This window comes from Leuciscus leuciscus (genome assembly GCF_965113295.1).
Source record: "Leuciscus leuciscus genome assembly, chromosome: 16".
NCBI classification, from domain to species: domain Eukaryota; kingdom Metazoa; phylum Chordata; class Actinopteri; order Cypriniformes; family Leuciscidae; genus Leuciscus; species Leuciscus leuciscus.
The window spans coordinates 14,917,123-14,939,579 of NC_138740.1; the positions used below are offsets into that span (position 1 = coordinate 14,917,123).

The 22,457-nt window shown below is 38.9% G+C and overlaps 1 protein-coding gene across 3 annotated transcripts in view; it reads right to left on the reverse strand.

Moving 5' to 3' along the window:
• trpc5b (transient receptor potential cation channel, subfamily C, member 5b) overlaps positions 1–22,457 on the reverse strand; it is a 66,651-nt gene that overhangs the window by 17,932 nt on the left and 26,262 nt on the right. For 2 of the 3 annotated variants that reach the window (XM_082141841.1, XM_082141842.1), the window contains 5 exons: positions 14,995–15,421; positions 13,588–14,109; positions 4,989–5,325; positions 1,087–1,226; positions 582–904 (listed from right to left, as the gene is read on the reverse strand). In XM_082141841.1, coding sequence (XP_081997967.1) covers positions 582–904; positions 1,087–1,226; positions 4,989–5,325; positions 13,588–14,109; positions 14,995–15,372 — 1,700 coding nt within the window. In that variant the 5' untranslated portion in view covers positions 15,373–15,421. Of the gene's footprint in view, positions 1–581; positions 905–1,086; positions 1,227–4,988; positions 5,326–13,587; positions 14,110–14,994; positions 18,769–22,457 lie in introns of those variants that run through there. The other variant, XM_082141840.1, reaches the window with a different exon arrangement.

Consider the following 22,457-nt stretch of genomic DNA (forward strand, 5'->3'; position numbering starts at 1 on the left):
GATTTGAATTGTTCTAGAAAAACAGTTGTAGAAAATTCCAGTATGTTCTCAACAGTCCTAGAAAACTCCAGAAAGTTCTCAACAGTCCTAGAAAGTTCCTAGAGTTCAAGTGCTAGTTTCTTATAAGCAGTAATATTAGTTATATGGTTAAGTTCCTTTTTTTTTTTTTTTTTTTTTTGGCTGACCGTTTAGAGTATTTAAATGAATCATGCAAGATGATTTACTAAGGTTTGCGCTTGTCAATTTACTGGTATTTGGGTCTTAAAACAGACGCTATTTTGCGCAGCTCTTGGTAGATTGCGTTGGCCATTATGGAAATGATCCGGCTGCGTCTGTTTTCTTTAGTTTGCACGTCGTCAGTAGATCACATGCAGGACTTTCCACTTCCATCAGCGCTTTTTTTTTAATTGCACTCCCACGCTAATTGGCCCTGTTTAGTAAATCTGGCCCTTAGTGTCCGAAAACAATACATCAGTTCATAACTATTTCCATCTTTTTAAAAGTATGCTAAAGTGTACTTCATTTTCTCAAGGGGTAACCTGGACATTCTACCAAACAACTGCACAGTGTGTTTCACTCACGTGGAGAAGGCATTGTTCTGCTTCTCACAGCGGATCCCTTTGCAGTGGCTGGGCTCTTCGGACGCCTTCGTCTCGTAGTAGAAGTAGAGCTGGTTGAGGCCGTTGGCGAAAGCCAGCAGCACCAGACAGTAGATGAAAAGGAACTTGAGGATGTCCAGCAGCATGCGGCCAAGAGAAATCTGCAGTGGGCCCAAGTGAGAGTTGGCGGTGAACAGAGAGATGAGACGCAGCGAGCTGAAGATGTTGGCGATGGCGAAGAGAGCCTCGGCAATGAGCGTAGGGTGCCACATCTCCCACTCCACACGAGGACGAGAGCTATTGTACTGATGGAGAGAGAACATATGTGAGATAAATAAAGACACTGTGGTGAAAACCATATTCCTTCTTCTACAATAATTTCATTTTAAGTACTGCTCAAACTCTGTACAACCTGAAACAAACTATTTACAAGTGGTCTTTTGTAAAGGTATCTACTCCAGGACTGTATAAAAATGATGGTATCAACCTTAAAGTAGGCCACCATTTTAAGAGATATGGTGGCCAGGTAGAGGGAGTTCATCGCAAAATCCATCAGGTTCCACCAGTCATGGATGTACTCTGTGAAACCTCCATCCCACATCTCTTTAATCTCTGCCCAGATGAAGCCTGCAAGGATAAAAAAAACTGCAAATCAGTATGAAAAAAAGTACAGTAAAAAAAACGTTGCAGTTTGCGTACAAGAAAATAAATCTAAAGTGCAAAGTATGCATAGAAATGATTGATTTAGATTGATTGATTGATTTTTCTTTTTATATTTGATGTTTTTGGTGTCCACAGCTAGCCTGGAAATCCAGACCCTAATCTGAAAGATTAAGGGTCTGGCATCGAATAATGAAAATCGCCCAACTCGAGGGGCGGCACCAAGAATGCATTTGAAAATCTCACTGCACGCAATTGGATAACACTATGACCAATCACTGTCAGGATTGCGTTGCCACTAGTGCTGTCGTCATCTGTTTAGCTCGCCTCTGGCCCGCCTATATCAGATACACCGATGTGATTGGTGCAGCTCGGCTACAAGGGCATAGTTAATGAGCATCATTACTCAATGCCAGAGTAACTCGCTGAGCAAATTTAAATTGTGCTCTTGCGAGAACTCTGAATATCCAGGGTAGTCCACAGCCACACACAAACGAAACAAATAATAACATTGAGAAACCTTATAATGAAATTCTCCACCCTTCCCTAGATTCTGCAACATTCCTTGCCCCTCGAATAATTTTTATTTATTTTTTTACAAAAGAGCAAACATATACTGCTTGTCATGTAACGTAATGTATATAAAATCGGACGACGTGGAATACTTCAAGGAAACAGGCTTTAATAATAAATACTCAGGAATCAAGTTTAACTAAGGAGAAATACACACATACATTGATGCTATCATTAACAAGAACTGAAAAACACTAAGGGGCTGTTTACACGACAATGTTTTCAACTAAGAACATAACACTTTTTGTGTTTTGGCCATTCATTTACATGACAATGGCATTTTGGGTGCCTGACAATTCAACGTTTTGACAACGGGTTTCAAAGTTTCAAAACGCGAATTTCTGAAGACGATGACGTCATGCACATGCGTATTACGTATTCAGTCTATAGTGTTTCATCGTCATCTATTGGCCTGGCAGCAGAATACAGGGTTTTTAGTCGTTTTACGGTGTGAATGGGGATCGTTTTGACAATGGTGTCATCTGTACACAGGAAAACTCAAAGGAAAAAAGGGCTCCGTTTTAGGCATATCGTTGTCGTGTGAACTAAGGGAGAACTGAAAGCTTATAAGCATGAACAAACAAAGGAAACTAATACACTCACCTAAAGGATTATTAGGAGCACCATACTAATACTGTGTTTGACCCCCTTTCGCCTTCAGAACTGCCTTAATTCTACGTGGCATTGATTCAACAAGGTGCTGAAAGCATTCTTTAGAAATGTTGGCCCATATTGATAGGATAGAATCTTGCAGTTGATGGAGATTTGTGGGATGCACATCCAGGGCACGAAGCTCCCGTTCCACCACATCCCAAAGATGCTCTATTGGGTTGAGATCTGGTGACTGTGGGAGCCATTTTAGTACAGTGAACTCATTGTCATGTTCAAGAAACCAATTTGAAATGATTCGAGCTTTGTGACATGGTGCATTATCCTGCTGGAAGTAGCCATCAGAGGATGGGTACATGGTGGTCATAAAGGGATGGACATGGTCAGAAACAATGCTCAGGTAGGCCGTGGCATTTAAACGATGCCCAATTGGCACTAAGGGGCCTAAAGTGTGCCAAGAAAACATCCCCCACACCATTACACCACCACCAGCCTGCACAGTGGTAACAAGGCATGATGGATCCATGTTCTCATTCTGTTTACGCCAAATTCTGACTCTACCATCTGAATGTCTCAACAGAAATCGAGAATCATCAGACCAGGCAACATTTTTCCAGTCTTCAACTGTCCAATTTTGGTGAGCTCGTGCAAATTGTTGCCTCTTTTTCCTATTTGTAGTGGAGATGAGTGGTACCCGGTGGGGTCTTCTGCTGTTGTAGCCCATCCGCCTCAAGGTTGTGCGTGTTGTGGCTTCACAAATGCTTTGCTGCTTACCTCGGTTGTAACGAGTGGTTATTTCAGTCAAAGTTGCTCTTCTATCAGCTTGAATCAGTCGGCCCATTCTCCTCTGACCTCTAGCATCAACAAGGCATTTCCGTCCACAGGACTGGCGCATACCGGATGTTTTTCCTTTTTCACACCATTCTTTGTAAACCCTAGAAATGGTTGTGCGTGAAAATCCCAGTAACTGAGCAGATTGTGAAATACTCAGACCGGCCCGTCTGGCACCAACAACCATGCCACGCTCAAAATTGCTTAAATCACCTTTCTTTCCCATTCTGACATTCAGTTTGGAGTTCAGGAGATTGTCTTGACCAGGACCACACCCCTAAATGCATTGAAGCAACTGCCATGTGATTGGTTGATTAGATAATTGCATTAATGAGAAATTGAACAGGTGTTCCTAATAATCCTTTAGGTGAGTGTAAGTTGATTAACAAGACACAACTAGGTCACAGGACAGAACCAAAAACTCTAAAGGGTGGAACACAGAACATACAGTACACTTATGTATGTTACACTGCTAGGCTAAAATATATATTTTTCAGTGTTCCACTGCCTAGTGCTTGGCTTCTTATTCACAGAAATGAAGCAAACTCCTATCTAGCAGATTTCACCTGTCCTCCAGACTACAGATAATTAGTTTCAAGCCTCCACTTGTGTCTACTTCTGGGCTTGTGTGTACTTTGAGAGAAAACCTCAAGCCATTATGACTGAGCCCTGCTGTAATCAGTTCTGAACTGGGGCTTCAGATATGATTTCGTCTGCTTATGTCTTGAGGTCAATAAATTATTATATCAATAATTCATGAGTATTCATTTACTTCTTCAGAGGGATAAAACCATAGCCGTATCCATTTCCTGTGCAGTCGACCAGTTTTACTGCTTGAGGAATGAGCCAGCTAAATGAATGTTACAGATCATCGTTTCGTCATTATTTGAGCTAAATGGATATTTGAGGCTACAATTTTACACTTTGGATTCCAGCATTACAGTGTCCGCCCACTTTATTTTTCTTATTCATTTTATGCAAAGGGATTTAAAAAAAAAAGTTCTAAGCCATAAAAAGACTTTGAAATGAAGTTTGAAAAAGGTACATAACCTTGTGCAAAAGAAGTACATTTTAACTGGAAGTACTTATAATGGAAGTTACATGAAAATACTTTAAAAGAATATAGGCCTACTTAAGTGCAAACTGAATGTAATGTTTTTAGACACTTAATTGCATGTTATTTACATGTAGGACTTAAGTACATCTTTTTGAAAAAATGTTAAAGTGCTGACAAGCATTTATGGGAAATTAAAATACACTATTGAAACTTGTATACCATGTGTTCAAATATATTTGTAATTACACATCTGTAAAGGTGAAGTTGCAATTCAGTGCATTTAAAATATATACATTTTAAATGTAATACTGAATAACACTACAGTTAAAATTATAATCAGGTAATTAACATGTACTTTAGTATGTTAGTCAAGACATCGAAATAAGTGTATTTCTATAAAGCACAACACAAGTTGAAAAATAATGATTTAAAACGTTTAATTTGACATTATTGCGAAGTGCACCATTTAAAAGAGTACTTAAGTTTGTAATAAGTGTAATCTCTTTAAGTACACTGTGGCATTTTATTTAATTAATATGGTATTAACTGCAAAGTAAGGTATAGTACAGTTTAAAAGTACACCAACCTACCCATCCACCCATCCAGCCATCCATCCATCCATCCCACTGTTGTGCTCAAATGTACCCAAGGAATCTTACCTAGAACCCAGGGTAAGATCAACCACTCCACAATGGTGGGTGGAGGTCCCTGTACATGCAGGTCCGTTTGCACAATATGCTGTGAGGCGAGGAGGAGGAGCAAGAGGAAGGTCAGGTAGGAGGCAGTGTGGCAGATGAACTTGATGAAAGGTTTCTTGATGAAGGTTCCCAGAGTGCTCTTTGGAGCCAGAAGGTATATGAGGGAGAAGATAGGGAAGAGCAGGCCAATGATGAAGCAAGTGACGAGCTTCACTGCCCAGTGACGACGTCTCCAACCCGGGAAACCATCGTACCAAAGTGTTGCCAGGAGCTGCTGGCAGTTGGGTTGAGCTACAAACTGTCAGAATATAATAATGGTTGAATGATCTAATAAGCCTGTGGAAATATCATGACAAATACAGATAAAGATGCAATTCATGATCTGGCATAATATTTTTGATCGCTTGAGATTAATGCATACAAATTGTTGAAAAGATCAAATAGATGTTAAATTCAGATGTTTTGTACATATTCTTGGCTACTTGGTATATGATATACGATACTATGAAAGTATATGAAAAACGAATAATTTGTAAAAGAGTAATCTCGTGAAAACTGTCAAGAAATGTCTTGCAAAAAGAAAGTTACAGTTATATCTATTGTGATATTAATTTAATGAAAACCAAAATATAAAAAATCTCTTAGATATTATTGGTAACACTTTATTTTAATGTGTCCTTGTTACATGTTACATGCATTTACTATAATAACTTTAAATTAGGCATAACTACATGCAAATAACCCTCAACCAAACCCAAACTCTAATCCTACCATAACCCTATCGTAAGTACATGTAGTTAATTAATATTACTCAGTACTTAAATGTACAATTACACTGTAAAAGAGACACATTCAAATAAAGTGTAACCAAATGATTATATGAATGTAGTGCAAAAATATTAGTGAATTTGTAAAAATTCTATATCATAGTATTATTGTTTTGTTTTCTATATCGTTGGCTCTGTGATGAAATGTTTATGTTGCTCTATTGTAATTTGCTACTAAGTTTGGTATTGTTTTGAATATTGTTGCATCTGTGACAAAGTGCTCATGGATAAAAGCATCTGCTAAATGCATAAATGTAAATTGAAAACAAACATTACACAACAGCATAAATGTTGAAGAGGTTTAAAAGCGGGTAAACATCAGTGAGGTTTGGCATTCACGTCGTTACGCAATACCTTTTTCCACAGGTATTTGAGGGGAAATCATTTATTAAATCAACCTGTCAGACTTTGAATACATATTCATTTAGTATTTACTAAAACATACATTACAAAGTCTATTTCCCTGGAGTTACCTGGTACAATACAGGCCGCGCCTACACTTCTTCAACCTACGGCCCATAGAACGGGCTGTTGATGACGTCATCTTTCATTCTAATGCTTCTGTTCTGATGTCTGTCTCATTTATGCTACTGAACACTCGCTCACTGAATAACAAAGCACCACTCATTCATGACATTATAATTGACAAGAAACTTGATTTTCTTTGTCTAACTGAGACCTGGCAGAATCAAATGGATTTTCTTGCACTTAACCAAGCTACCCCCCAAGGCTATAGATACATTCAAAGGCCTCGTAGTTCTGGACGTGGTGGGGGACTGGCTGTCATACATCATGCTGATTTCAAGATACAAGAAATTCCAGAACATGCCAATTCATTTGAGTGCATTCACTTTGCTCTATCTGGGTCTCTGCAGCTACAAGTGGTTCTTATCTATCGCCCGCCTAAAGCATCCACTAGCTTCCTGCCTGAGCTCTCTGATCTTCTTGCTCTGATCTGCCCAACCTCTCCAGCAACCATCTTACTTGGAGACTTTAACATTCATGTTGACTCCAAAAATGCCTATGCTACAGACTTTTTGTCATTACTGGACTGCTTTAATTTTACACAAAATGTAATTGGCCCCACACATACTAAAGGTCATACACTGGACTTGGTATGTTCCTCTGGTATAACCCCAACCCATCTACAAACTATGGACCTGGCTGTTTCTGATCATTATGCAGTCATGTTCTCTGTTACTGTTCACAGCACAAACAGGAAGTGTGCGAAAAGGATCATTACATATCGAAACATCAAACAAGTATCCATTCAAAACTTATCAAACATCCTTGAAGGCCATCTGATCAGCTATCCTTCAAACTGTACAGTCGATGACTTGGTTAATGACTATAACCTGGCCTTGTTGCGTAGTCTGGATTCTGTTGCCCCTCTCATCACTCGATCTGTCTCCTTCTCCTGCCCTGCTCCCTGGTTTACTGCTGAACTCCGCCTTATGAAGGCCACAGGACGGAGGCTGGAGAGGTATCATAAAAAAACTGGCCTCACTGTCCACCGGGAAGCCTACAACGACCATGTTAAGAGCTACAAAGATGCTCTGTCCAAGGCCAAAAACGACAATTTTTCTACACTCATCGGCAACCAACAAAATCAACCTAAACAACTCTTTTCCACCATTAATCGCCTACTCTGCCCACCTGACACGCTTCTGCCATCTGACGTTCCTGGCTTATGCTCCAGATTCCAGGATTACTTCCAGGGAAAGGTAGAATCTATCCACCAGCAATTGCAGCAGTCCAGCCCTTTTCATTCAACGACACGACCGCTGCTTGACACAAACCTCACTACTGCCTTCACGCTGGAGGACTCCCTTTCATCTTTCTCCATGCTAAACACAGCTCAAGTTCTTGAGCTGGTGTCAAAGGCAAAGGCTACAACCTGCAAACAGGATCCAATGCCGACTACACTGGTTAAGGCATGTCTTCCAACTCTGGCTCCCACCCTTGTCAACATCATCAACACCTCGTTGTTTTCCGGTGTGGTCCCCACCAGCTTTAAAATTGCTGCAGTGATCCCTACACTTAAAAAGCCTGGCCTGAACCAAGATGATCCAAGCCACTACCGCCCAATCTCTAACTTACCATTCATCAGCAAGTTATTGGAAAGGGTCGTGGCTTCCCAACTTAACGATCATATGCTACAACACAGCCTCTACGAGCCATTTCAATCTGGTTTCAAAACACAGCACAGTACGGAAACTGCCTTAATTAAAATCACAAATGATCTGCTCATGGCAGCTGATTCTGGGAATGTCTGCATCTTAATACTTCTTGACCTCTCTGCTGCCTTTGATACGGTCTCCCATTCCATTCTTCTCACTCGACTTTTAAATCTCATTGGCCTCACTGGTACTGTGTATTCCTGGTTTAAATCCTATCTCACCAACAGGCAACAATACATCACCATTAAGGATACTTGTTCAGAACTGGCGCCAGTCTCACATGGCGTGCCACAAGGATCGGTGCTTGGCCCACTACTATTCAATGTCTATTTGTTACCTCTTGGGTCGATCATCCGGAAGCATGGATTACATTTCCATTGTTATGCTGACGATACCCAGCTCTACATCAGTACTAAGCCTTCCACTCCTCTTCCACCATTGACACTTATCAACTGCCTGAAGGACATAAAGCTCTGGCTGGACAGTAATTTCCTCAAACTCAACAAAGACAAAACTGAACTCATGGTGTTTGCTCCACAGTCACTTCTTAAAAAAGTTGATGACTTTATACTGGATGTGGATGGCTGTTCAATATCAGCATCTTCCCAAATACGCAACCTGGGCGTCATCATGGACTCCACTCTCTCCTACCTGCAACACATCAAAAACATAACTAAAACAGCATTTTTCCATCTCAAGAACATTTCTAGACTCCGACAATGCCTCTCCAACTCTGTAGCTGAGACCCTCATCCACTCTTTCATCACTACCAGACTCGATTACTGCAATGGTATCCTGCTTGGTCTGCCCAGCAAAGCTACTGACAGACTCCAGTACGTACAGAACTCTGCTGCTAGGATGCTTACCCACACTAAACTCGGATCTCACATCACTCCAATCTTGAAGAAGCTTCATTGGCTCCCAGTTAAATCACGGATCAAATATAAAATCCTCCTCCTGACGTACAAATCGCTCCATGGACTTGCACCCCAGTATCTCTCTGATCTACTCCACCCCTACAATCAAGCTCGGTCTCTGCGGTCCTCAGACAAGGACCTGCTCGCTGTCCCTAAATCCAGGCTACGGACGTTTGGTGATAGAGCGTTCTGTGTGGGTGCACCATCACTCTGGAACAAACTTCCTCATGCCATCCGCTCTGCACCTACCCTGGCAACTTTCAAAGAACAGCTTAAAACACACCTCTTCGCTGAGGCATATGGGCTATAGCTGCCCCCCCCCTCTTTGCTGTTTGTTAAGCGTCCTTGGGCTTAGTGAAAGGCGCTATATAAATTAAAGTTATTATTATTATTATTATTATTATTACAACTTGCTCAAGAGCCCAAATTGATGATGAACAAAATAACCCTTGTGAGGTTTAAACCTGCAACCTTTCATCTACACTCCACTATGCCACACCACCCCAACTTTCCATGACTGCACACAATTTTACAGTTAATTGAAGGTTTATATTTTAGCATTGCAAAAAAAAACAAAAAAAAAACAAAAAAAAAACATAAATGCTCCAAAAATGGCTCCCTTCTACACAATGCAGGAGTAAAATGATGTGCCTGTCCATAATAATTGTATAAATAATGTTTCTCAAATCACATTTTCTCTTGCTGCCTGGCCTACATTTCTCTGAAATGTTATTAAGTTTTATGAAAGGAGTCCATTCTGCTGTGGGGGCCTATTAAACAGACAAATGATTCAAAATGCAACAGCACCTTGAACTGTCACCTCTCATGAAAGCATTTTGCAATGATGCCATGAGCATTCAAAAACAACTGTTCTTTTGAAAGCCATTCATCTCAAGATAACATTTCTAGGGAAATACAAAAGTTCTGAATTGGGTTCTGATGCTTTTGCCTGTCCTGGTTCAGTTGTTTGGTTTATTTATTTAATATTCTTTTTCTATTTTTTTATTTTTTTATTTTTTTTTATCAAATGTATACATTCTTTTCAGCTTGGCAAGAGGTGTATTGTTGATTAATAATAATTTTATTTATTTTTTTTAACTAGGATTTCCTCAAAATCAAAATGTTTCAAGAGGAGTAGGCTACTTCACCACTGCATTTGATGCAGAGTCAAAATATAATACACTTATTAACGCAACATGATATAGTGAAACTTAATTTGATGCCTGAGGACAAGACAATTGTTTATGTAGATAAGCTTTACTGACATTAAAATCTATCAAAACAAGGAATGTGAGCTTGTGCTATGACTAAACCAATACCGTCTTAGGTTACGTATGCAACCCGGTTCCCTGAGAAGAGGAACAAGACACTGCGCCTGATAATGACACTATGGCGTGATCGGTGTCTGAAATCGTGTAACACACCAAGCAACACATTGACAGCAGACCATGATGTCACAAGCAGAGCGCCCGTGAGTATAAGAGGGTGCCTGCTAGACACGTCATCAACTCTTTTGTGTGAAGAAGATGTGCATGCAAACCTGATGCATGGAACCGGGTTGCATTACCTAAGACGTTGCCTAACCTTCCCTTTCAAAGTGAAACATCAATGCCTCAACGAGTCTGATAGTGACGCTAACGAGGAACCAGTACCCACTATGTCATGCTGAGGGAATGCCTGCCTTACTAAGCTGTGGATAAGAACAAACATATTGGCCATAGCATAGATTAACTCTACAGATAGCTAGAGTCAGAGTGTCATCAACCCCCAGGGTGCAAATTGCGACTCATAAACTGCTTAGTGGAGCCACTCCCTAAGCCCCAATTTATTTTTACTCTAATAGTAAGAGAATGAATTCAAGCAATTCAAGGTCTATTGCAAGGGAAGTCCAGGCCTTTACAATATTCCTCCCTTCAATGCAGGGCAGTTAACAGGGGGGCAGGGTTTCATATTATTTTGAAGTTTCCCCGGGCGCCGCCATTGGCTAGCGGACCATCACCTGCTGTTAGCATCCCATTGACTCCCATTCATTTTGGCATCACTTTGACAGCGAATAACTTTACATCTGAGGCGTTTAAAGACTCCATTTGTCCATTATTTATTTCTAAAGAAACTCGAAAATGTATAAAAGGCTCCATTACCTTGTATCTTACATTATGGCCCCGTAGATGCAGTTTTTGTAAAAATAGGCTAACGATTGCGTCATAACCACGCGGCTCTCTGTCGCACAGTAGAGAGATTACCGTATGGACAGGAAGAGAAGCTCGCGGGCAATCGGGGGGACGTGGAGGCAAAATGACAAAGTAATTAATCAGAAAACTTAGCAAAAGTTTCTCCTGCTCCTAGCTCATGAACACCTCCTACTCACGCTCTCCGTCTCTGCAAGTTTCGGAAGGGAATGATTCAGATTTCTCTCAGCACAGCTACTAGAAGACAGACGGGTTGCTCACGTCACATCCACGTCGTCAGGCTCAGTTTGAGTCTGCGCAGTACGCTCGACCATCAGGAAGTTAGTGCTTCTAATTGACTTCCCTTGTCTCCGTTGAATCCAATGGGGTCGCTGTGTCCAGTTTATATACTGTCTATGGCAGGTAACAAGCCTTAAAGGTCACACGAGCAAATGCTCTTATAAAGTACTAGTTATGTCAACACTTTGACAAGCCTTTTAGGGAGTAGCTTATTAAAGGGAGTAATTAAATTTTGACATTTGATCTACCATCACTTCCAATGGGAAGAATATAACCTTAACTTCATCAGAAGGGAAAGCAAAAAAAATATTGCTATTGCAACTTAACCCCTAGGGAAACCACAGGGGAGCTTAAGCTCTGATTAATTACCCTAGGGTCATAGGGTAGAGTGCTCAACCCTACTTGAGAAAAGTTCTTCTTCGGGAACCACTAGGAGACTTCATGCACTCATCTGATTATAGTGCTACCATAACAAGAAGGGAGGCCACCAGGCAAACGGCCTCTATACTTGCCAGGTTCTCCAAGCATGGTTCAACTAGAGAATGCAGGATACCTAGCCATAGGGGAGCATAAGGTCCTACTTCAAGACCCAACCATAGTTGGGGAGAGGACAAACGAAAGTAAGGAAATTTATAAATACCGAACACAATTCTGTTCACCCTGCTCTACTCTAAGGGGTAGCTTAAGAAAGAGAGCATGCAAAGTACTAAAAAGTAAAAACGTTAGTAACTGGCTTCAGGCTACAACCTTCACTATTGCTGCCCCTCTAAAAGGGACCCTAATCCTTACTCCTACTCAGGAAAGGAGGGAGAATAGGAGCAGAACATAATGCAGTGTGCCAACCACTCTTATCACCCAGACTCTAAACCCCCAGAGAACCGCAGGGAGCTTAGGTACTACTTCAAGACCCCAATATAACTGGGAGAGAACAGCTGAACCCTGCCTTGAAATAAGGCACTCCACCAAAGACCTAGTGCTTTTTATGATATTACATGACAGATAACAAGGAGCGAACTTCCTCTACTTATTAGTACTGTCGAACCAGGTCCATAGTCTAGCACCCATCTAAAGGGGAGTGATATCCCTGCTTCAAGATCCAACAATAGTTGGGAAGGGAGGTAAACGAAACAAATGGAGTTCATGAGTTGCCCAGCATAGTTCCATTCACCCTCCTCTAACCTAAGGGGTACTTGAGCAGCCTAACATAGGGAGCAAGCAAGGTGCTAAAACCCACAGTAATTAGTCCTTAAGACACTCTGTCTGCCTCTTGCCAGACCCAACCTCAATGTAAGCTGGAGGGGGAGCCTAGAGCGAGAGAGAGATGTGTTTCTTCTATCTCTGCTAATATTACTCATTCAGCCCTCACAGAGCCCCAAAGAGGGATATATCTCCTGGAATCTGCTGATTGAGACCTCACCTCTGTAGACTTCTCTATGGTCACCTTCCCAGAAGCTTGAAGAAGGCCAGAGAGTGAGAGTGAGAGTGTGAGTGAGAGTGAGAGTGAGAGTGAGAGTGAGAGTGAGTGAGTTCTCTTTCTCCTTATCACAGCTGCCTCTCCGTTGCAACTATAGCAAACCTTTTAACAGCTGATTAAAATGTGTATAGGGTGTATATTTTTTTTCTGTGCAACAATAATTGAATATCTGATGCTCAATAAGTGAAATAAGTGCACATGTATTCCTCAAGGTGACAATGTCTTATACACAATGATGACGTGGTGTTTCACTCAATTACCGCAGGTATAAAACAAAAGAATAAACAAATATCATCAGCAAAACCTGAAATGGCTCAGAAATTTACTGAATGCTATCAAATATTAGTGTCACTGTCACTTGATGGTGGATCTGGCGAAGAAGCTGTCAGCGATCAAAAGATTGATTATTAAGCGAGATGCTGAATGTACTGTGGATGTGAGCTCTGACGATGACAGAGATTATGGTAAAAAGCATCTGCTCAAATCATCTACTCTTCCAAGTTCTAAAAGGTAACAAAATATACTTCAATCTATTATTTTGTAATTGTTATTAAAATATCAAGAGAGTTTTATACCTTTGCAGTAGTTATAGCCATCTGTGGATATGGATCCAAAGACCCGAATAATATGTATTAATGATTGGTGAAACATTAATGTACTTATGTGTTAAAATCTCTCAGTCTTGAATGCTCACCTCTTTTTGGTGGTACTTGATGGCTAGCTTGAGCTTGGCCAGGTCTCTGCATTCAAGGGGGTCCAGCTCCTCGCTGTGGTCATCTCGATGATTGAGGATGGTCTCCAGCTCACGGGAGCTACGGGCCTGATCCAGCAGGTCTTTGGCGAAAAGTTTGCACTGCTGCGATAGCTCCTCGTACTCCTGCCGAAACTCATTCTCCACCTTACTGAGCTCCTTTAGCTCCCAGCCCAGCCTGAACGCTGTGAGGATGGGATCCTCGCTGGAAAGGGCGATGAGAGAGGGGCTAGCAAGAGTTCTGTAGATGTTCAGGCGTGAACGGGAGTGCCGCAGGCTGTCCACTTCGGAGCTGGATACACATTCCACGCAATCACAGCGGATCTGGTGTGGCCGCGGTATGGTGACTTTTCGCTGAACTAGGAGCTTGATTATCTCGTAGTTGTTAGTGTGGGCAGCCAACATGATTGGTGTTATATCGGGTGTAAACTCCGAAAACTGTGTGTCCATCATAAGAGAAGGAACCTTAAAGAGTGCAAACAAAGAGAGCAATAAATAATAGTAAAATTGCGCTATTAAGGAAGTTTTCAATCTTTAGGGATAAAACATTCTGAGGATTAGACTGAATTATGTACAGTAAAGCAGTTTTTAGGCTATATAAACTATATAATCTTTTTAAAGATATAATTATGTTTCTTATTTTATACTCCTATTCGTTAGAAAGAATCTGCTCTGTGGAGTTTTTTTCTAATTTACAAACTAGATTGAATGGCTTTCCTGAGGTAAATGTAATGTTACATAACATATTGTTCACAAGCTGTTTTATTTACGTCTTTCCACAGTTGAAATACTGATTGAGTGATTACATGGCAAATAATTTATTTCAATAAGTTTGTAGTCTACTGTTTTTTTTTTTTTCAACATACCTTCTGAAGTTCATTCTTGTATATTTTGTGCTATAACAAGAGGAAGAGATGAACATGCGATCCGCACTGCCGCCAGAGAAGTGTAAAAGAGCGCCAAAACGGTAATTATTAAATTTCGTGATAATATTGACAGAATTTGAGAGCTGATATCAGAAGTGACAAAGAACAAAGTTTATCGTGATTATTAGATGGGAGGCGTGCAACAAATAATGTTTAGTAAAGTTTTGTTCACACATCTGAAAACAGGATTTAGGAATTTAAGAATCGATATCGCTTCATCAGAATGAAGATTGATTAAAATCCAGTAATCAGTATTATCAACCCAGCCCTACTCTGCAACATGTCTTATTTTTCAGTTGTTCTTGTTCTCCTCAAAATTAGGTATGGCATAGCAATACAGCTACATGCTATCCAGTCAGAAAAGTTGGATGTGACACTCCCTTCAAACTAGTAAGTCAAACAAGGAAGTCACACCCTCACACACCTGTTTCTCTCCACTGGGCTTCCTGTAGGACAGCAGTAACTCCACTGCTCCCACCACCTCCTTGCGGATGGCGTAGAGGAGAGCGTCGCCCATGAGCACGCCATGACTCAACAACAGCTCCATCACCTCTAGGTTCTCATTCTCAATAGCGATGAGGAGTCCGCTGCGGCCCAATGGGTCCAGGCAGTTCACGTTGATGTTGTAATAGATATCGGCCTCCTCAAGGGCCTGTTTAACTCCAGCATAGTCGCCCTTCTCCACCGCTGTCAGGTAGGCTCGTTCCTTGGCAGACAGCTCAACCTCCGCCCTCACGATCTGCAGGGGGATGCGATCGCGGTACGGGGAGTTACTGGCCTTGTTGTAGTACAGCTGCGCCATGGGGTTTTTGTGGACTCGGTGACATAAGATGACACAAGTCAAGAAAAAGCTGAACAGAGATTGAGCAAAAAAAAAGTTAGTCATTTCAAGATTACACATTCCTTTTATAACTGATATGCTAAATCAAAACACATCTACATGGCAAGACACTTTTTACTCCAGTGAATATTTCTCAGGATGGTTATTTTTTGAAAGCCAATTTTTGTAAAGACACAAAGGTTTGATTTGAAAAAACATTAAACATTTCTACCATAAATTCCCTTAAAAACACAGCCTACAGCACATATTGTCACCACATATATCGGTGATCCTTGCTTTAAAGACTTTAAAGAAACGAAAATAATGTAATTTACTCATTTACTCACCCCTCATGTTGTTTCAAACCTGTATGACTTTATTTTTTGTAAACCAACAGTTTTGTTGACCACTGACTTCCGACATGAGGATGAGTAAATTATGACAAAATATTCAGTCTTTAATTTTTGGGTGAACTATCCCTAATATGGTTTTAAGGTATTCACAATCACAGCAACAGCTATTAACCTACAAAGATATGGTGGTTTTGTCAATTTAATTAGGAGAATAGAATTCACAGTTAATGTAGTACAGTAGATGTTTGAAAGCACAAAAGATAAGCACAGTTAGATCTTCACATCTTTTATGCTTTCAACAAAGGTTCTGTCTGACATTAAGGTACAGCATAGTAATTCATGTGGTTTTGGTATTCAGTTTCTCTCTCTTCACACAAGCACACACTCAAGCAAGCAAATAACTGGCATTGTCCCTGAAGTCCCTCTTTCTTAAGAACGAAAATAGCTACAACTCAATCTTTGTTCACTGATGAGTTTTACTGAGGCTCAATGTAAGAGATGGTAGAATATATTTTATAAAATATAAAATAAAAATAAAAATACCATCTAGATTTGCACTGATGAAGTTCAAACCTCAGAACTAAAGCTTTTGCTCTTCAGATTTCTGAAGAAATAAATTAATCAGATGTTAAAATGCTTATTGATTAGGCCTATCTAGTCAGCACTTTCAGATGGAACACAGAATATTATATGCTATGTCCACATGATCCCCCAAAGCTTCCAAGTGTAGCTCACAACCAGATGTTCAAGAGAGTCAGCTGGCCGAGGGTGTCAAACTTGTGATATAAAGACGTTTTTTTCCTCAGTTTTTTCAGGCTTGATTGAGCCCTGATTTCCAAGGAGAGCTGTTCACTACAAGTGATTAAACATTTCCTGAATCATTAATCTGAAGGACCTCTACATCTGGGGTCAATTTATTTAGTAAGAAACTAGATGGTTGCAGGGGATGCTATAATTATTAGGTTTTATCTGTTTAGAATTGTTTATATTTCAGCCCTTTTATAGCATTATTTTAATGTGAGACATATTTGCTTCTTTTAACCTGAAATGGTGTCAATTGTGCAACATAATTCGTTTTTAATTTTTTTTTTATAATAATTGACTCAATATTGTAATGTGTTACATTTAAAACATTTGCCAACACTGCTCAGCTTGACAAATTTGGTGGGGAAAAAACAGCATACAAATGTGCAGTAATTAGGGAAAGGAAAGTATAGAACTGGAACTGACATCACATTATTTGTCTATGGGGAAATGTTGAGAAAGAACAGAGGGCCAATGACTGAGCCCTGGGGGACACCCTGGGTAACAGTGGCAGCAAACAAGATGCTGCATGTCATTGCTGCCTTACATTCCTGAATAACATATGCAGGTGAACCCAGAATAGGAACTATTGTAGCCTACTGTGTTGTTTCAACCTTAAATTTCACTGTTGTTGTTATTTTCATATCAACAAGGTTTATGATGGGTGTCTATCCTCTTTTCTGAGGTGAGTGTTAATTTCAGTTTAATTTTTTTTGTACTTTTTCCAAAGTTTCCAAATTAAAAAGTCAAGACATAATTTTTCCTCTACAAGGGCTAAGACTTTATTATTTCCAGGCTGTCTTCCTTTTTTTTCCAGGCGGCTCATGCTTCCTTTTTCCTTTTTTTTTGATGTGAAAGTAAACATCTTCAAACATGATCACACACCATTACTAATCCATAACACTTCTTCAATTTCTAGACATGGCAGGTAACAGATGCGTAAAATTGTGTGTGCTACTGCCAAGATATCTGGCTTTTGTTGCTTTGTTTCACCCTGAGACACTAGAGATACACGCTGTCTAGGCTTTACTAATCAATCCCAATTAACAAATAATTGATGGAATTGATAAATAGAGATAAGTGGATGTACCAAGAAGAGTAACCCTTGTCCACAATTTAATGGTAAAACCATGTAAGACCTCACAAATTAAATGTAAATTAATGTAAAATTTCTCAAATGACATGTAAAATAATGTAAAACCATGAATCCCTCATTTCAAAGAGTTGTGATGACCAATCCAAAAGAAATAAGAATTGCTGGTCAAGGCCTGCTATATAGGACTTTCAAAGAATGGGATACATTAATTTCCACTCAGGCCATTTTGCTCCCTCGAACAAATATTAGCACTAAGTTCATTGCAGTAATTCAGCCCTCCTGGCATCCATCAGGAATTGTGAACCTTGCCAAAACCGTTATACTCGTTTCTGTGAGCATTTCATTATGTAAGAATAGAGGCAGTGTGTTTTTCCCGTTTGCTGTAGTACTTCACACCTCACTGCTTCATAAAAGCTGAACAAGGCTTCCACAGGGAATCGACCCATGTTTTATTCAGCATAATTGTAGACCTGGATGAACATTTTAGTTCATTAGTGTGGTTTGGCAGTGAATGTGCACAGCCCCAAATTCAATCGCTAATATTCATGCTTTTGATGTTTCCATATGAAAACGGCACAACTTGTTAAATAAATAACATGATTGAATATAACTATTCATTTAATTCATCATTTCCATTGCATTGTTTATTTTGTGTGAAATATTTAACCCCAGATGTATTTCAATTAGATTTGATTTCAATTTCAATTTCCTGTTTTGATTTCATTTGATCTCGTAATGAAGGATGTTCTTTAAAGTAAACGTTTATTGTCATATTCCTCATCCTCCACAATGTAAAGTTATTTTTGGGAGTGGGGCATTTTTTGCCTTTGATAGCACAGAATAAAGAAGGTAAGCAACAAGAGAGGAGAAGAGTTGGAACCCCAAATGCACCCAAGATGCTAAAACGACTCAACATATTATGGGGCGCCGTTTGTAAAGCGTCTCATGCTGAAAATAACAGCAACATTTTGTCACATTTAGCTTCAAACAATGTTGTATTTAACTGGTATGAATTTTTGACGGTCACTTTTTACCACATTTACAACAATATTTGTCAACTTAGAGATATTTTAAATAGTTAAATCTAAATATTAAATGTTACACCTAAATGTTAAATGTTAAATCTAAATGCTAAATCTAAATCTAAATGTTAAATCTAAATCTAAATCTAAATGTTAAATCTAAATGTTAAATCTAAATCTAGATGTTAAATCTAAATGTTAAATCTAAATCTAAATGTTGAATCTAAATCTAAATGTTAAATCTAAATCTAGATGTTAAATCTAAATGTTAAATCTAAATCTAAATGTTGAATCTAAATCTAAATGTTAAATCTAAATCTAAATATTGAATCTAAATGTTTCGGGTGAAACTAAATATTTAACTAATATGCAAAATCAAAATGCCGGTAACCGGAAGTGCCAAAATAAAAGCTCGAGGAGGTCAGTGTGTGTTTATAGCATGGTTTATAGTGTCAAATAACGAATAAAAACCATCTCATCCGAGGAAATGGACTCTTGGACATGGATTATCGTGATAATAACTACCTAAAATAATAAACAAATTTGGAGAAACTGTATTTGAAGAGTAGGCTAGTGTCACTTTTATGAAAAGTGCGGGACTTATGACCTGCAGCCATAATAGCCAGCCACGAGGGGGCTCACTTTGACTGAATGTCATGTCATCACTCTCATCACGAAACTCTACAGTTTCTCCAAACGTGTTTATTATTTTAGGTAGTTATTATCGTTATATTATATGTATTATTATGAGATGGTTTTTATTCGTTATTTGACACTATAAACCATGCTATAAACACACACTCGAGCTTTTATTTTGGCACTTCCGGTTACCGGCATTTTGAATTTGCATATTAGTTCAATATTTAGTTTCACCCGAAACATTTAGATTCAACATTTAGATTTAGATTTAGATTTAACATTTAGATTTAGATTTAACATTTAGATTTAACATTTAGATTTAGATTTAGATTTAACATTTAGATTTAGATTTAGATTTAACATTTAGATTTAGATTTAATATTTAGATTTAACATTTAGATTTAACGTTTAGATTTAACATTTAGATTTAACATTTAGATTTAACATTTAGATTTAGATTTAGATTTAACATTTAGATTTAGATTTAACATTTAGATTTAGATTTAGCATTTAGGTGTAACATTTAATATTTAGATTTAACTATTTAAAATATCTCTAAGTTGACAAATATTGTTATAAATGTGGTAAAAAGTGACCGTCAAAAATTCATACCAGTTTTTTAAACATTGTTTGAAGCTAAATGTGACAAAATGTTGCTGTTATTTTCAGCGTGAGCCGCTTTACAAACGGCGCCCCATAAGATATCCCCTTCAATCTAGCCCTCAAAAACAACCTGCGTGCAAAATCTGGAATTACATCATTCAAATAGTGCTTTACCCCATAATGTGAACAGCAACTTCAGTTAAAGCAACAATGCTTTTTCACGAAAACAGTGCCCTAAGAGTAGTGTATGTGTGTTTGTGTGTGGGTTATAAAGGGAGTTAGAGATGGATGTTGTTGCTATTACTCATTTGAAACAAAAAGCAAAAGCAAAACTCTCTTGTGAGCCGTACAGACTTCTGCCTTCAGCTATAAACAGAGGCTGGGCTGTCTTTAAAAGATGAACTTGCCTAGCACTTTGATTCTGACATTGATAGAATGGCAGAACTCCACAGAGAAGAGAGCGAGAGCTAGAGAGCCATGAACGGCATCATACCCTCTGCAAGCTCAAAGAAACATCCCAGAGCGGCCGGAGTCATTGATTGTGTTCCATGAGCATCTGCTGGCATTTAGTGTGAACACATATTTAAGTTCACACTGATCTCCTGTGGCAGCTGTGTATTTTCCCCTCTGCTTCGTCTCTTAGTTTACTGCAGTGGATCGGTGATTTGAAGTTTATAAATGTTAAGCCTTCTGGTTTTTCCAGCACTTGGATTTTTTTCTCCATTGGACTGAATCATGTACTCCTGAAAATATTTATAAAAAATGGGTATCCGCAGATCCGCTTTCAAATTTTGTTTCAGATGTGGTTTGGTTCGGACATGGACATAAGATGCTTTTTCAATATCAAGCTATATGACAGGAATCATCATGATTCCACAAGCAGAAATTATTACTTTAACTTATTAAAGTTAACTGGCAATACTTCGCAATATGGCAGTGGGAACACATGGGCTGCATCCGAAATCACACTTCCCTACTATATAGTAGTTGAAAAACAGTACAGTATGTGACAAAAGAAGTATGTCCGAATTCACAGTCATCCCCGGATGACCTATTACTTCCACTGAGATTCTGAAGTGTGCAATATGATGGACACTTTACTATCCCATGAGGCCACGGGAGAGGATTTATGACTGGCAGTGAAGCGACGTAACTGACGCTGTTAGGTCACATGATAATGACAACATGGCGAATGTTGTACGTTCGGATTACATACTACAGTACACACACTCATACTATATAGGACATACTTTTTTAGCAGTTGAGAAGTACTTACTGGTATTCAAAATTAGTTCCTACTGAAGAGAGATTTCTTCTTCTTCTTCTGAATTTAATGGCGGTTGGCAAACCAGCTTTGGTGCATTTCTGCCACCTACTGGTGGAGTGTGAAGTGTTGATGGACAATGGAAAGAAAAGAAAAATAAATAAATAAATAAAAATAAAAATGTATTCTTCTATCAAATGTGTTATCTTAAGATATTCTAATAAAGCAGTAGTCACTTTTGAATTATTGTCCAGCAAGCTTTTTAATGTTAACATTTTTATTCCTACAGCCTTAACCTCTTCTATGAGCTGAGATCTTTCTTCATTATAACCAGCACACTCTAAAAGAACATGTTCGACTGTTTCAGGTAATCCACATATTCTGCACAATCCTAATTATATTTACCAATTTTAAAAGGTGATTGATTCAAAGCTGTGTGTCCAATACAAAATCGTGAAATTATTGTCATCCCTTCTTTTGCTACAAACTTCTCTCACATTTGCTACTTCTTTATTTATTTCATATAAGTGTCTTCCCTTTCCTTCCTGAGTCCACAACTCTTGCCATCTATTCTTAATTGTCTTTTTAATCAAGCCTTTCATTTCAGCTTTCCACAGAGGGACGTTAACATTTATTCTTGTATACTTTAAAGCCTTTGTTGCCAACTCATCTGCTATTTCATTTCCCACAATGCCCACATGAGCAGGAATCCACAAAAAGACGACTTTTATACCTGACTGATGAATTCTAAACAGGGTCTGAAGAGTTTCTATAAGAATATCCTGTCTAGACTCCAATTTTCCATTTTTCAGACTTATAAGGCTTGATAAAGAATTAGAACAAATAACAACTTGATGCAAATGTACCTCTTCCACCCATTGAAGGTCCAATTGAATAGCAATCAATTATGAGGAGTAAACAGATAAGAACTTAGATGTTCTTTTATCTATTTTAAAGTCCAGCTGTGGAATTACTGCTGCAGCTGTATGCCCAGATTCAGGATATTTTGAGCCGTCAATATATATTTAAGTGCAATAATGATACTCTTATGTAAATATAGTTTCGCCAACAAATCTTTAGAAATCTTTCTCTGAGGGTTATTTATAAGTACTGTAAGTGTAAATCAACCAATGGCATTGGGAATAACCATGGAGGTATAGCTGATATTGCCATGTTGGCCTGATTTCATAATCAAAATTTCCCATTCTTTGTGCCTCATTACTAGCATCCCATCTGAAACTGGGTACTTGTGAATATTCATATTCACAGCAGTTCTTAAGAACATC